The sequence below is a fragment of the Rhinatrema bivittatum genome, chromosome 7 (assembly GCF_901001135.1).
Source record: "Rhinatrema bivittatum chromosome 7, aRhiBiv1.1, whole genome shotgun sequence".
NCBI lineage: Eukaryota > Metazoa > Chordata > Amphibia > Gymnophiona > Rhinatrematidae > Rhinatrema > Rhinatrema bivittatum.
In genome coordinates, this window is record NC_042621.1 from 70,093,081 (window position 1) to 70,110,667 (window position 17,587).

At 43.5% G+C, this 17,587-nt stretch overlaps 1 protein-coding gene across 4 annotated transcripts in view; it reads right to left on the minus strand.

Annotated features, from left to right (window-relative positions):
• Window positions 1–3,528: 3,528 nt before the first annotated feature.
• Window positions 3,529–17,587, minus strand: part of ZNF423 (zinc finger protein 423) — a 706,298-nt gene continuing 692,239 nt past the window's right edge. For all 4 annotated transcript variants that reach the window (XM_029608490.1, XM_029608489.1, XM_029608492.1 and 1 more), the window contains one exon: window positions 3,529–4,200. In XM_029608490.1, the coding sequence (XP_029464350.1) occupies window positions 4,171–4,200 (30 nt within the window). In that variant the 3' untranslated portion in view covers window positions 3,529–4,170. The remainder of the gene's footprint in view (window positions 4,201–17,587) is intronic.

Sequence of the window (17,587 nt, forward strand, 5' to 3'; positions counted from 1 at the left end):
GCGGCAGGTACGTGGCCACACATAGTTTACCAAACTATTTAATAAGACACATGTATCACTTACAGGCTATGGGCCTTATTTTCAAAAGCATTTACATGCTTAACATTGGGTTTTACACATGAATATGCACTTTACCCATGAAGGTGGGCTTTTGAAAATTGCTACAATATATGCCATTGAATTCTCAATAGGATTTCGCCACTTAAGTGCACTTTACGCAGGTAAATGGTTTTTGAAAATTGCTCAACTGTTACATTTACACAAGTAAATCCTTCTGAAAATTACCATTATAAAATACGCATCTATTTACCCCACACACGTGTATATGTAGGGCAATGTGTGAATACATGCAATGCATTGAAGCCACGTATTTCTATACATTGAATGCACATACTTTACCCGACTATTTTTTAAAAATGTATGCATGTATTTTTGCTCAACAAAGTCGGGATTTATACAAACAAAATTAGCATAAACATGCAAATGAGTGACATTACCAGTTTAACCAATTAGTCCACCAGTTTTCCCAGTACTTCTCCATGTGATCGAGACCTTCCTGGCTCTTTAGCCTGAACTCCCTCGTTCTCCCAGACCTCCCACCTGCTCAGTACTACACAATAAACAAATTTAATATCACTTACTACAGGTAATTAGCAGGTGCAAAAATATGCAAGTAAGCTGGCAAATATACATGCGGGTCTAAAAATATCATTTAAACACTAAGGGGCGGATTTTAAGAGCCCTGCTCGCCTAAATCTGCCCAAATCCGGGCGGATTTAGGTGAGCAGGGCCCTGCGCGCCGGTGAGCCTATTTTACATAGGCTCACCGGCGCGCGCAGACCCCGGGACTCGTGTAAGTCCCGGGGTTCTCCGAGGGGGGCGTGTCGGGGCGTGCCCGGTCGTCGTGGCGTTTAGGGGGCGTGTCGGCAGCGTTTTGGGGCGGGTCCGGGGGCGTGGTTACGGCCCGGGGCAGTCCGGGGGCGTGGCCACGCCTTCCGTACCCGCCCCCAGGTTGCGTCCCGGCGCGCTAGCGGCCCGCTGGCGCGCGGGGATTTACGCCTCCCTCTGGGCGGCGTAAATCCCCCGACAAAGGTAAGGATGGGGTTTAGACAGGGCCGGGCGGGTGGGTTAGGTAGGGGAAGGGAGGAAAAGGTGAGGGGAGGGCAAAAGAAAGTTCCCTCCGAGGCCGCTCCGATTTCGGAGCGGCCTCGGAGGGAACGGAGGTAGGCTGCGCGGCTCGGCGCGCGCCGGCTATACGGAATTGATAGCCTTGCGCGCGCCGATCCCGGATTTTAGCGGATAAGCACGGCTTCGCGCGTATCTACTAAAATCCAGCGTACTTTTGCTTGCGCCTGATGCGCCAGCAAAAGTAGGCCAAATCGCGCGGTTTGAAAATCTACCCCTAAGGGTAGATTTTTAAAAGTGCGCGCGCTTCCTGGCGCTCACACATGGATGCGCCGATTTTATACCACACGTGTGGGCAGCGCGAGCCATGCGTGTAACCCCCGTTTTCTATGCGCGTGGCCGATTAAAAATTTACCGGTGATAGTGCGTAACTGTTGGCCCCACTCAGGAACATCCAGAATACATGAGTAGGGCTACTTACATGTGTACGTTTATTTTTACATACGTAATGTTTTGAAAATTCATGTTAGAACCTGGTCTTTAGCCAACACCGTTGAGCAATAGATGGGAGCTTTATCTCCGCTCGCCTAATCACTGCTGGTGGCTGTGAACACTACCTCTATGGCAGAGCGCCAAAGCTGAGCCCAGGAACTGAACGTGGCTCTTCCACACTGCAGTACCCAACCCCTGCCAATGGGCCAGCCCTCTTACCTGTAAATTCTAGGTACGTTATACTTCAAGGCTCTTAAATTCAAAGAGGTTCCACCACTGATCTCGGGGAATCAAGAGAACTCAGATTAGTTCAATAAACATCAGGAAATTACCAGATGGCTTTAAATTAAATGAAATATTGTGGTTGCCCCATCTTATTTGGCATCAGCAAGTGCTTTTCTTCCATTGGCATATCGATGGGAAAAGTGTGGTAGGGATCTTTCTTTCCCATTATGAACCATTAAAAAACACCACAAATGTGTGTTTCCTCCTTTGACTTTCCTGTTTAATATAAAAAAAACTGATGGAAAGCTTCAGCATTTGTCCTGACCTCAGCCCGGCCACTGACCTTGCTTGCTTCTACCTTTCTCGTACCCGGCCTGGAATGCACTGCCAGCTGCCAGAACCTGCAGGCTCAACCCAGCGGGGAAGTGGCTGGTCGGGCAGAAGATCCTAGACCTGTGGCGTATCAGCTGCTGCCTGTTAAGGCCTATCTTGTACTCGCACAACATAGGGTGTGGAAACTTAACAGAGGCCCAAAGGGAAACTTCTACTTAGTGACGCTTTCTATGGGAGAACTACTCAATTATTAAGAAAATCAGAGGAATGTTTTTTTAACCAAGCATGAAAAATCTTAAAGTTTGAATGTAATCAATGTTCAATATCTGAGTTTAACTTTTCATACCATTACAACACTATAGTGCAATGATCTGTTCTCTACTTCTGGTTTTGTTTTTTTTTAATTTAAGGATATTGGGTCTTCTGGCACTTACATAATCCATGACTATCCTGTAGGTCTCCATCCACAGTTTTGGCCATCCAGTGCTCCTACCATGTTACAGGGACCGGCCAATGGCACGGATACCCTGTCACATGGCAAGGGCAAAAGGCCATCGGCGCCATTTTTATTAGTGGCAGCCGACGGCCCGAGAGCGGGAGATCGCTCCCGGGACCACCACTGGACCACCAGGTAATTTTAAAACGTTTTGGTGGGGATCGGGAGGGTGGGGGAAGCTAAGGGGACGGTTTTAAAGGTCGGGGTGGGTTTTTTGTTTATCGGCTCGGGCGCAGCCGATAAAAAAAAACCAATGGGACCGAATGAAAAAAAATTCATGATGTGAATCGGAACCGGAATCAGAACCGATTCCGATTCACATCTCTAGTATCAGATACAACTTTTAGTAAAAAAAAAAAAGACAATTTCAAAAAATCTCTTTCAATATAAGAAATTCATTTTGGTAGGGTCTGTTCATTCTACCTTCCACAGATACTGAACCATTGATCAAAGGATCTCCCTTCAACGATTACTTACCATTTTGGGCATAAGAAAACAAAAAAATCTTTAATCAACGATTTAGTAGCTAGAGAAGAACTGAAGAATCTAGGCTGGTGCTTGTAAACCCTGCCCAGGGTGAGGACTCTTCCCCTTGTGATATCTTTTACAGTTGTGATCTCAAGACCACAAATTTGCAGTCGCAAGATAGGGAGGAAGATGACCACGCACATTAGGGAAAGGGGATCTGACGATTTCCTCCCATTCTGGGCAGGTGGGTATATCCCATCCCCGGACAGAGGCCTGTTTAGCAACCGAACACTGCAATCCTTCATAACCTCCTGGTGCGGGCCATACACATGCAGGTTAAATGCTGATGTGCTTATAATTAAACGGATTAAAAGGCAGACTCAGATTCCACGTATTCCCCTTTATTGAACTGTACTATTTATTGCAGTCAGATTAAGTCACATTTAAAAAGCAGACCATCCAGTTGTACTGAAACGGATTATATTCAATTACATTGTTTCAATCACTGTCCTGTGAACTGGCAAATCCAATCAAAGCATTAGTCTTCATATTAAAAAATAAAAAAATAAAAAAAAAAATTAAAGAAATATTCAGACAATTTGCCAAGCAATCACATCACAATGCACAATTACCTAAAAAAAAATCGCAATTAAAGTAGTTTTAAAAAAAAACAAACAAAAAAACAACACACTTAATCTTTTAACTATCAGTATAATACAAGAAGCAACGAAGGACAACAGCATGAAAGCGGATTTATCTAACACTATAAATTCAGTCAGAAGCAGAAGCTCTAAAGTACACTAGCTGAATGAAGCAGGACAATAAAAATACTGAGCATGGAATACTTTTAATCTCTCCCATTAATATTCATTTCCAGCTGCTTATAATAGCAGCGCCTCATGGCCAAATCATTAGAGTTTTACATCTGGGTTGCAAATGACACTTTGATTGGATGTAATGTTCAAATGGTCCTCCCCACTGAGCCTCCGTCAAAGTCTTCTGCAGAGAGGTGTCCCGTAGTGCCGGCGCCTTCACTGCGCGTGCTGGCTCAACGTGTGGTTCTGGAAGAGACGGAAAAGGGGAAAAATAAAATAATAAAAAAAAGAGACACAGGCACGAGGGCCAAAATTAACAGAACGCGTACCCCTGCCCTCCTCCTACTCGGCGACGTTGCTGCCGAGCTCCTCATAAAAGCCACTCAATTATTACAAAATAAAACAACAAGAAAAAAAAAAAAGTCATAAGTAATAGCTGCCGATACGACACATTTGCTTTGCACCAATAACCTCTGCGGAGGCTGAACAAGCTTGGAACCTGTATTTTTATTTATTTATTTAGCCAAGCCTGCCCCTGCCAACCAGGATTTCAAATGCATACAGTGAGAGAGGGAGGGAAGAGAGAGAGAGAGGTGTAACAGGAGGCAGGAGAACCCATCCTCTGGGATTCTCTCGACGGCAACAATAATAAAACAGCAGCGCAATAAGTAAGCAGGGTAAATAAATAAATAAATGTTTCTCCCAGGCCCCTGGGGTCCTTTGCTGTATTTTTTTTTATGATATATTATTCACAACAGGACTGACTGAACGCTGCCAGCCAGCGACCCCCGGCACGGTTTGAAATATTGCCTTATCTACACGCCTAGGTTGTATTCGTACGTGCTCCCTGGAAAAGTTACATCTTTGGCTGGTTGTGAACAGTTTCATTTAAAGCGGGGAAACCGGCAAGGCCTGCGGCTGATCTCCCCGAAACAGAACCCTTGGGTTTTTGGGGTTTTTTTCTGGGTACGCTGTAAGGACAATAAGGGCTGAACGCACTGTCCAGTTCTCAAGAGCCCATCCCCCTACAGCTTCTCCTTGCACAGCTGCAGCCTGCTAGGGCCAGCGCAGATTTTTTTTTTTTTTTTGCCAGTGGATGGAGACATTAAAAAGCAGAAACTGCTGGATTCTGCCGTTTTAGCATTTACATTCAATCAATACTTTTAAACAGACAAATAAAATTTTTGGGGTTTTTTTTTTTCTTCTGCTATGGTAGAAAGTAAAATAATTCCTATGCTGAAGGTTCTCAAGGTGTAGGATGATCCCTTAAACTGGCCGCGCTGGATTAATGGCAAATGCTATTGTGCCAGTCCTGTCCAATTCCTGCACAGTTCTTTAAAGGACGGCATGGCTCCTTCCAGCTCGAAAATGTAGATTTGCTATGAAACCAAAACTGATTTAAGCTGTCCATTCCATCCGATGCAAGAAACCAAAACGCGCCCTTTTAAAAAAAAACCCAAACGTCAGCTCTTCTTTGTTCATATCCGGCTACGTCGGTAACATTATCCACAGCTCTCTCTGTAACGTGCAAAAGAAAAGGAGCAAAAAAGGTACTAAAGCCACTGTAATGCATCTACCTAATGAGAACTGTATTGAGGAAATAGTTAAACTAATGCCCCTTCCGTTCAGAGGCCTGGTCTCTCTGGGTAGCGCTGACCCCATTTATAAACTGTTTTTTTTCCAAAGCCTGCAATCCCATGAACTGGCCACGAGATGTCAGAAGAGCTGTTGTGTTATTAAGATTAAAGTTCTCAGAAATACTAAACTAGATGGATTTTTTTTATGTTCCCCCCCCCCCCCCCCCCCCCTATTTCTCAACAGGGCAAAAAAGGTTCAAGAAGGTGGCAGCAATATAATACCAACAGGGCCGAAACAGGTGGGTTTAGATGGTGAAAGACAAAAAACAAAAAAAAAAAAAGATAAATGAAAATATGCTAGTGCTACATACTACCTAGTGCAAAACCCATCCATTAAAAATCGGAACAAAAAATAGGTAGTAAATAAAAGGAAAATCTGATTAAACAAAAAATAGTAATGTTTTCTGGAAATGCATTTATAGATCATTTTATCAGTTGTCCAGAATGATCTGTGCAGCGCTGTCATCGGCTGGATACCAGCGGTCCTCGGGGGGGAGGGCTGATCTAGGAGAAGCCGTGCATTACTACCACAAATCTAAGAGCAAGTAAAACGGTAACATGAGGTAACCAAAGCAGTGACGCACTGTGTGCAGCTCTGATGCAGAATTTATAAACAGGCCCAGGCAGATACACACACATACACACACACGTACACACACACAGACACACACAGACACACCCGCAGATACACACACACACAGACACACCCGCAGATACACACACACACACAAATCTCTATTACATTTTTTTTTCAAGAATGTTGTGAAAACAGGGAGTCTGCTAAAGGGTCATTTTTATTGTATAGCACTGAAGCTATTTATAGGTTTCACTTAGAATTTGTACATATTATATATATATATAATATATAAATACACACACACACATATATATATACATTCGGGAGGTTTACCAGCCTCAAAATGAAGCAAGGACTGTTCATGCTAGACAAATCCATACTCATTTAAGCAGTGTCATTTAAAAGATAATGCACAATCAGCACTGGATGCAGGAGGCACGGGGGCCAACAGCCAGGGAAGAGGGGATTTTAAATCTGTGCGGCTGCTGGCATTGATTACAGCAGGCAGGTCAATAAAGGGATGGTATGCGCCTCTAAATCAGATAATGAAGTTCTCAATGTGAGCCCTCCCCTTCCCAAACACGGGGTTAATAACACGTTCTGCACACAAACTTAAGGCAGAGTAAAAGCAGAGGTGGCCGAAAAGAGGCGAGCAGGTCAGCCACAAAAATCCAGCAATTACACCCAGCTCTCCACTCAGCCTTTTCCTTGCAAGTCCTACCAGGCTCACCTGTGTGTTTGTTTTCTTTTTTCCAAATTTAAATCACTTTTTTTTTTAAATTTAATTTATATGCCACCCTCTTCCAAAAAGGAGCAGTGCGGCTCACACTATAATAAAATTACAATCAAAATGCATTAAAAAAACACAATGATTTACATCCTATGTTATTTATTTAGTGTAAAATGTCAATAAAGAGAAAGCTTCAAATATATATATATATATATATATATATATATATATATGGTAATGGAATTGGAAAATTAGGAAGGGCTTTAAAAAAACACCTCATTAAACAAACTGGAATGAAAAGAGAATCTCACCCATTGTTTTAACAGTCAACGTGATTATATTTTTTTAAAAAGTATTTTTAGTTACTGTTGGCGTTTAAAAAAGGTTTGGCAGGGTCTCTTTAACTCTAGTCAGCCTTAAGTATCTGATCTGTACAAAAGGACAGCACAAGGCAGGCTAGATACTAAAGATTTAATCTCCACTGAAGTACAAGGTAAAGAAGCCCTGCTCCCTCTCAAGAGGAATAAAAGACAACTTTTTATCCTGCCTTGTTAGAAAGGCGGGTGGGCTTATAGGGACGGTGCGCGGCCGCTGCTTCCATCGCCTAATTAGCAATTTTAATCCCAGCATTCTCTTAAAGCGCTGGCTTATTTTTATAGCTGTTTTTCCTGATCGCAGTCAGGTACAGTAAAAATTCCTTTCAGCTTAATTCATGGAAGCCTTTTTTTTTTTGCTGTTGGAAGAGACGGAAACCCCTTCACGAACCAAGCACTTCTAAACCAACCCTTGTGAAGATATTTTTTACCCAAGAATGAACTGGCTTGATGGCTGGGGGAGGGGGGGGGAGGAGGACGAACCACGGATCCTGGCAAGCGTGAACATGATGCCCACCGACCGGCGGTAAAGTAATTCCTTCTCTACAGACTCGGACGTAAAAGGCCCCCCCGACTCCTGCGAAATTCCTCAGCCGTGTACGCGGCCAAGTACCTGGATGTTCGGCCTAAGGTACCGGCTCTCGTGCTGCAGAGGAAGAACGTCAGGACGACTCATCATGGCTTCTGGGCCGGGGTCATGGAATTTCACTTTGGTGGTTTTTTTTGCACACCTTTAAATTGCTTGGGACACAGGACTAACTGAATAATTACACAGAGCCCCGGGGCTTTCTCTTTAGGAAGTTTCTTGGATTAAAAACAAACAAAATCACAACAAAAGAAGGGAAATTAGCATTTTGCTGCAATTTAGTCTTTTTTTTTTTTTCCTCTGGCTAATTTTCATGTTCATTAAACAGCTCGGACTTACCCATAGGGCAATCTGCTACGGTAAGTGAGGTAATAATAAAAGTATAAGAACCGCACTGGGTGGAATTTGCATAGTTGCCTTTTAAAGGTGCACAAGAACGTAAAATCACGCCTACTTGTTCCAGAGGCCAACTAGAACTGAAAAAGAATGGTCACAGCAATGAAGAGGAGAGCCAATCCATTTCGAAACTGCTTTCACAATGCTAAGCACCCCTTCCCATATATCTGGTGCCACCTCGCAAGCCATTTTATACCAGTGATTGGGATCTCCCAGCTACAAGCGCATTGCCAGTAGTAACCACTATACCTTGCTGTCCCATCTCGCAGACCTTTTTTTTTTTTTTTTTGACATTATACAGATTTTACATGCTTAAATCTCTCTATAACTATACAATCAAAACCCCCAAACATATAACAGCTCGTACAAACGCATCTTGGGATGAATGCAGTTGGATGCACAATCCTGATTCCACTCCTCAAAACCACAATGTATTTGTGCTGAGCATGTCAGGAAGTATACACTTAGCCCAATTCCGGCAATATGCTCAACTGCACTGGGAGAGACAAAGCTTATTTCATTTCATGCATTTCTTTAATTCTCTCACCATGCATTTTATGAATAGTATATATCTTTACAATTAATAGAAGTTTCAACCGGTTAAGATAAACCCATAACTTTCTAGCAATTTGGCTTTCTATAAAGATTAGGCAGACAGAGCAAAAAGGCATCCTAGTGCAGTCCATGCACAACATGAGTTCCCATACATCGACTGTGTGATATATTTTTCTCAGTGATTTAGTTGGGTTGAGCCCCTCAACAGATGGGTACAGGGGAAAAGAAAGCCGCGGATCTAACCTGCATGCTCTGCCATCTTCACTTCTGGGCCCAATGGACTCCCTTTGTTTTGCAGGCTACATCAGACCTCTGGGGCTTGCGGTCACCGGAAAGATTTGGGGCACGGTGGGAAGGAAGAAGCTGCGCCCTCGACATCCCTAGACCGGAGAGAGACAACCTCCCATAGATACTGCAGAAGGAAGAACGTCACAACCCTCCCTAGCTCTAGCCTGGGAGATGACAAGTTGGAGCAACTGACGCTGACAGGGAGAGTGCAAGGAAGAAGCTCCACGGCTATTGGCAGCTCATATATATACGAGAAAGGACAATTATTTGGGAATTGGCCACAGTGCATCTTTTAGCAGGATCCAAGCAACTCGGCAATGCAGGGGAATATTAGAGTTAGCTTCCAGGCTTAGATAAGACACCGAGAGGCAGATTTGAAAAGGGTCGCGCGCGGCAAAACTGGCAGATACGCGTGTGACTCGCACGCGCCGTGCGGGTTTTAAAAAAAGACCGCGGCCACGCGCGTATCTCCCGATACACAGACAACAAAGGTTTGCCGGGAAAGGGGCGGGAAGAGGGCATGGTCTGAGCGGGGCATGGGCGGGCTGCGACTGCAGCATGCAGTCAGTTATGCACCCTGGCGCGTGCCGGGATCCCACAACCGCGTAACTGGCTTCTGCTATGGGTTGTGTGTAAGTAGATAAATTAAAAAAAAAGGGTAGTTAGTGGGGCTTTAAGGGTCGGGATTAGTAGGGCAAGAGGGAGACTAGGAGGTTTAGGAAGTCCTCTCTTTTACTGGGGTGAAGTGAGAAACAGGCCTAATGCGTAGCCATGTGCGTCGACTAAAATCCCCTCCCCCCACTTATGTACTCGAGATGGCATTTGCGCGCACATGCACGCATCCATATAAAATTGTGCACGCATGTACGTGCGAGTAACTGATTTTATAACATGTGCGCATAAAGCTGCGAATGTTATAGAATTGGTGCATCCATGTGCGTTACTTTGAAAGTTACCGCTTGAATACGCACATGGTGATGTTGGTGGATAAAACATAGGGGTAGATCTTAAAAGCCCTACGTGTACCAATTCAGGGAGAAATGCGTATAGCACGCATATTTTAAGAAGTGTCCATGGATGCACATACCTCCCTGTACACACACACAAGAAAAAGTCCAAAAAAAGGGCAGGGCATGATCTAGGTGGGGCATGGGTGTTCCTTTAAATGGAAACCAGCGCATAAGTATTTACGAGCACAAGCACACGGGGTAGGGTAAAAGAGAGGTTAGATAGCTAAAGGGATTAGGAAGTCCTACCCTGTAACTGGGCAAATTGGGAACAAACTGGTTTAACTGGTAATTGCGTCGGCGCGCATGAATATTAAAATCCCCCCCCCCATACACACTAATGTGGTAGAAACGGCACATGCGTGAATCCATATAAAATGAAGCGCACATTTACGCGCATCCAGCTGATTTTATAAAATGCGCGCATGTTATAAAATGGCCGCATCCATGGGCGCAAGCCGGAATATGCGTGTTCATGTACGCCCGCACGGCTGTTTTAAAGTTACCGTCTTTAGTTAGAAGGGAGACAATGTCCAAGAAGCTCAGGTTGTGGACATTGGGAGATGCTTGGATACTTGTGGAAACTCAGACCAGCAAGATAGCTGGGATTCAAGAGGTGATATTGTTAAAGATACATCAGCCCTTCATTCTAAGCTTGAAAATGTCACTGAGACACCGAAATCTGTGTTTTATTAATTTCCCTAAAGTTCAGTCTGTTTCTCCTGTGGAGACTTTTAAGTGGTATCTAGGGGAGATTTTGGAATTTCCAGTTTATATGATACCCTCAGCTTTAAGGGTGTATTATTTGCCTCCTATTATTCAAAGGAAAGCTGAAGGAGGCCAACCTGAGCTTACATCAATATCGGCTGATAAGTTTGAATTTGACTGCTCTCTTAAAGGTGAATTTTCAAAAGTTGTGTTCATAAAAATATAGCATATATGTGAGTACATGCTATTTCAGAAACTTCTACATAGATGAAATCTACATACATTGAAATTGTCGGTTCGGTGTGCTGCGGCAGTCAAAAAAGCAAACAGAATGTTGGGAATTATTAGGAAGGGAATGGTGAATAAAACGGAAAATGTCATAATGCCTCTGTATCGCTCCATGGTGAGACCGCACTGTGTACAATTCTGGTCGCCGCATCTCAATAAAGATATAATTGTGATGGAGAAGTTACAGAGAAGGGCGACCAAAATGATAAGGGGAATGGAACAGCTCCCCTATGAGGAAAGACTAAAGAGGTTAGAACTTTTCAGCTTGGAGAAGAGACGACTGAGGGGGGCTATGATAGAGGTCTTTAAGATCATGAGCGGTCTTGAACGAGTAGATGTGAATCAGTTATTTACTCTTTCGGAAGGTAGAAAGACTAGGGGGCACTTCATGAAGTTAGCACGTGGCACATTTAAAACTAATCGGAGAAAGTTCTTTTTCACTCAACACACAAATAAACTCTGGAATTTGTTGCCAGAGAATGTGGTTAGTGCAGTTAGTATAGCTGTGTTTAAAAAAGGATTGGATAAGTTCTTGGAGGAGAAGTCCATTACTTGCTATTAATTGACTTAGGAAAAAGCCACTGTTATTACTGGCATCAGTAACATGGAATAGTTTTTGGATACTAGCCAGGTTCTTATGGCCTGGATTGGCCACTGTTGGAAACAGAATGCTGGGCTTGATGGACCCTTGGTCTGACCCAGTTTGGCATGTTCTTATGTGTAATCAAGATCTGTTGGAAAGAAATCAGTAGAACTAGGGGTCAAGAAATGAAACTTCAGAGAGGACGACTCAGAACCAATGTCAGGAAATATTTCTTCATGGAGAGGGTGGTGGATGCCTGGAATGCCTTCTGGAGGAGGTGGTGAAGACAAAAACAGTGAAAAAATTCAAAGGGGCATGGGATAAATACTGTGGATTCTTAGAAGGCTAGAGGATGGGAATAAAGAAAAGAGTACATGGGGGTAACTTGCTGTTGCAGCAGTTACTACCCTAAACCAATTTGCCTCCATACTGTTTATACAACTCCATCAGTGCTCTCTGCTTCAACAGCAGGGGAAAAGGGGAATGGGATTCAGACATCAACCAATGAGGGCCCCGACCTTTATGGTCTAGGGAAACAAACATGGAGGTAACTTGCTGGTGTGGCGGTTACTACCCTTAACCAATAAGCCTACGTACTGTTAACGCAACTTCATCATTTCTGTCTGCTTCAACGGCAAGAGGTAACGGGGAATTTAATTCAGACAGTAACCAATTGACTTTTACGGTTGGGGAAACTAAAGAGGCAAGCTAGGGGTCTTCTTGGGAGGGGCCAACATTTACATGAGTAAATTGCTATTTTATAAGCAATTTATGCATGTAAATTTATCAGCTTACTCACATATATTTATTCCTGCTCAATATCTTGAGTAAGTGATCGTAAACACCTTAAAAGTGAAAACAATGACTGAGTTGGGGGTCTGGGTGAAATTGGGGACTTCAGGCTGAAGAGCCAGATGGACTGGGTGCACTGGTAGAATTGGTAAAATTGTTGCCACGCACATGGTAGAAATTCTCTTGATATATGCACATAAAAACATACTTACAGGGGGTAAATGCATCTAATTTACACATGTAAAATCTACTTGCCTGTCCCTTTAAAACTGAAAGTAAAAATATGCATATATACCAGTTACGCACACTTATAGGGCTAAAATCTCACTTATCCGGCTAAGTAGCACCTTTGCACTACTTAGACCCAACAAGTTCCAACTTACACAGATAAGTAGTAGAACTTATCTGGACAAGTTCCAATTTATCTAGCTAAATAGCAGCAAAGATGCTGCTTAGCTGGATAGGTCTGAAAAGTGCTACCTGTTTGTCTAAGCAGTGCTTTTTCAGATTTATTTGGTTAAGTAAGATAACTGGATAAGCCTGAAAAATCACTAATTAAATGGATGTCTTAAACCTCTACTTATCCTGCTAAATCAGATAGCTGGATAAATCTAAAAGCACTAATTATCCGGCTACCTGATTTAGCCAGATAAATAGCTCTTATTAGATATCCGTATATGGGCACACGTGTGCAAGTCTTAGTTATCCTCCTTGCCATCAGATGAGAAAGCTACGCCAGCAAACTTGATTGTGTCTCTGGTTTGGAATTCTACATGGAGTGAATTTTTTTCTGTAAGCTCGTGAGGAGCTGTTTATAAATGTTAAAATCCGGGTCTTTCCTGAGACAGTTGAAGCAATACAGAAAAGGTGCAAACAGTTCTCATATTGAGACCTAGAGTACTTCAATAAGGTGCTCTGTCTGTACCTCAAGTCTCTTCTGCATATTTGTCATTAGATTGTAAGCTCTATTGAACAGGGACTGGGCTTTTGTATATTTGTACAGTGCTGCATATGTCATTTAATGCTATAGAAATAGAGTAGTAATACTAACATTTCCATGTAAATGCTATATTACGTATCAAAATGTTTCCTATATGTTTTTTGCATTTGGATAAGAGGGTTTTTTTTAAAAGATATGATGTACGCCTTGATTTTTCTTACCTTCTCGATTATTGAATGATATATGTGCACTAGGGTTAGTACTTTGCCTTTGTTTCTAATTTTGTTACTTTTGGATTGTGGTATTGGCTCCTTGTCATTATTGCAGACTTTGAGTTTGCAGATAGGATTGTTTTTTGGGTTTTTTTTAATGATTATGGTATAATTGTATTATTGTGTTTTCTGCAGATTCTATTTCATCTAAACCTTGTATTTGTTTAAAGTATATTTTCAAAACTGATTAAAAAAAAAAGATTCAGCAGACACCATAGGGGTTCTTGTTGTGGCCCTCTGAGAACATTCTTCCCCATGACAGGAACCCCCCCTCCTAAACAATTCTAAAACAATGAGATTTAAATTGGAGCAGCACTCATTTGAAAGCATGAACAACAGAAAGCACAAGGGTGAAATCAGTAAAACAGTGATGAAGATTTTTAAAAATCTCTGTTTTTTTTTTGTTTTTTGTTTTTCCTTTTGCCACAGAGCACTAAAAGGAAAATCCACCTCTGTACCCCCTTGCAGTGTGCATGCTGTGTATTTTTAGAACAGTTTGACAATCATCCAAGGGTCTAAGACTAACAGATGGCCTGTCTTAAAGCCTCATATGTTCAGTAGTTTGCACTTCTGACAAACAGTAAACGTACTCAAGAGTGTGCCATAAACAGAGCTGAATGAATACTCCAAACACAATTTAGTTAATACACTTCATTAAAACTGATAACTGATGGTCCTCATAAACCAGGTGCCTGTGCTCCTTTTGGTCACTTTTGGTAGCTCTCACATGGTAGAAAAGAGAGTGGAGGAGTTGTTTTTTTCCTCCCTCTTTCCAAGAAATTCAGTTTTTGTTTCCTACCCCTTCTGATGTTTCACATACACAAGATTATTCGGCAAACAATTGATATCAGTCATCATGTCCGCTCCAAACAGCCAACAGCAAAGGCATGTTTGCTTCCTTTTTCACTGCCTTCCTCTCCAGTACCCACCAAAAGACTGAGAAATTGTGATAAGAGGTAAACAGATGACATTTCCCTCCAAAGGAGAAACCTGATCTAGCATAACCCCATCCAGCATCAACGTTCTCGTTTTTCAGCATCATCCAGTAGATGCTGCGACGGATCAGATTTCCTAGGCCTCGCTGCCTAAGGAAAAAAAAAATCTACTTAAACAATGACGAGATTATCAGGGTCCTTTAATAAAAAAAAATAAAAAATTGTGCCCAGGCAGTGACAGCCATGGTGTGGATACGCCCTGACATCGGGCGGACCATTAAATTGACGGGATGGACAGACTGTGCCTCCACATGGGTTGTATATATTATTATATGCCCCCTTTTTATTATACGTGTTGTCACACCAAAAGGGCCATCAAGACAAGCTTAAATGAACATCGGAGCTGCATTACAACTCTTAAAACAACAGCGTCTATGGCACAGCATTGCATTGAGTATCTTCATGTGTTTGACGAACTTAAATGGACCATTATTGAACAGGTACATCAAGCATAGAGAGGAGGAAACAGGGATAATTATTTAAGTATTAGAGAACAATTCTGTAGTTCCCATTTAAACTCTGTGCTTCTTCGTTGTTTAAACATGGAAATGGAGTGGTGTTCCCTTTCAAGAGCCCTTTAATATACAAACGTGCCCTGAGACTATTGATGTTATCTGGTGACAAATAACAGTTCGCTGTCCAATGAGAAGTTTGTCTGCATTGTGAGAGAGAAAGGAAACACCGCATCATGAGAACAGCAGACGCGCAGCAGCAGCAAGCTATACACAGAAATTTCAGTCCACTGCGTTTGTCCTTACTTTCAGATACTGTTGAAGAAAAATGGCTGCTACTGTCCCCGACGCAGATGTAATGCTACCTCGGAAACATGGACCCATGTAGGTGATTTGATATTTCAGTTGAGTATCTTTGGACATTGAATAATATTGGGGATTTGAGATAAGAGCAGAGCACAGTCACAAACTGAAGGAAACATGTTTTAACTGCAAGTGCAGAACTCCATTCAAGTATTTATACAGGACAAATAATTATATATGTTGGTGGCTACATGTGAGCGTGGATGTGTTTCAGCCTAAGCAAAGGTATCTAGCCACATAGATGACGGAACTTTAAAATACTAATGACATTAATGAACATCATCTATAATAACTTAATAGGAGTTTTGCAGAGGAATCTTTGTATGTTCTGCACTTCTATCATATTAATTTCTCTAGCTGGACTTGATCTATAGCTTGTAGTCCACATTATATTTCATAACATTGGATCAGATTTTCAAAGGGGTATGTGCATAAGATACGCGCGTACCCCCCCCCCCCCCCGAAAACCTGCCCCAAGTTCCCCCTGCGCGCACCGAGCCTTTGTTGAATAGTGCGCGCAAGCCCCGGGACGCACGTAAGTCCCGGGGCTTTCCTGGGGGGGCATATCGGGGGCGTGTCACAGCGGTGCGTCATGTGGGGGCGGGGCCACGAGTGTGGTTCCGGACCAGGGGCATTTCGGGGGCGTGGCAGAGGCCTCCGAAACCGCTCCCGGGCCAGGGAATCGCGCTATTGACATAGCAAAAAAAATCATACTATTCAGAGAAAATTCAGTTAACAAATGGTAATCCTGCCATTCTGTTCAACACTGTCAAATCCCTAACTTCATTAAGACAGTTGCGAGCGCGGGGTGTGGGGATTGTGAGCCCTTGGGCCACGGCGTGGCTCAGGGAGGAGCCCCAAGACATACACCGTGGGAGGTGAGAATGTTCAAGTATGGGCTAGAACTGGAACAAGGCTGGCCCAGGATCAAGATGTGAAACATCGAGGAACTGGAACAAGGCAGGCTCAGGCCTCCACTGGACATATACGCACAGGTGAGACCCAGCAACGTAATCCTGGTCTCAAGAGTAGCCCTCTGGCCACTCGGTAGCCCTTCCAGACCCGCCTCTTGGGAACGATGAGTGCGTGAGGCCAGACGGAGGGTGAGGGCAGGAACAAGATGAGACATGGAACTCAGGAACTTGGAAGACTCAGATGAAGACTTGAGGAACTTGGGAGATTCAGGCGAGGACGAAGACTTGAGGAACGGGAGATTCAGATGAAGGACACCAGGAACATCAGGAACATCTAATAAAGAGCCATCTAGATATGGGAGGACCTTGACCAGAGAGGAGACCACAGGCAACTGTGAAGATCCGATGCGAAGGCCCCGAGGAATGGAAGCTGAGCTCTTCCCGCCGCTGGTCCTTTAAATGAAGATAGGAGGTGCGTGTGCACCTAGAGGCCCGGGGACAGGCAGGAGCAGGCAGTGGCGTCATTCTTGCCGCGAAGGTGGTGAAGACGGTGGCAGCACTCCTGCCACGGCATGGCGGCTTCCGTGCCATGAAGATGCAAGGTCGGCGGCGGCTTCCATGCCACGAAGAGAGACAGTCAGTGATAGCTTCCATGCCGCATGAAGAGGCGTCCCGGCAGTGGCTTCATGTCGCAAAGAGGCAACAGCGGCCCCTCCTGCCACATACAGCGGCGGGTCGCGAGACACAGCAGCAGCAGTCTGGGGCGGCCTAGGCCACCAGAAGAAGACGTCCCGCAGCGTCGGGCCGGGAGATGGTCAGGTTCCGGCTGGCGCAGAGGTGAGAGGCTGCTCGCGGGATGGGCTCCGTGAGCAGCATCGTAACAAAGACAAGATACAAAAATTATCTATATTGTGAAAAGTAACAACATTGCTCACTATTTTAAAGAAAAAGTGATTAACATTTCTACTGAATTTTCCCATCTTCCTATACCTAAATCAAACATTCCGAAGACTCCATATACTTGGGATACTTTCCAAGAGGTTGGCTCATTAACAATTTCTCAAATTTTATCTAAAATTAAATTGTCATTGAGCCCATTAAACCCATGTCCAACTTACTTAATAAAAGCAGCTTGTGACCATATCTCTCCATCCTTGTCTCATTTGATGAATTAAT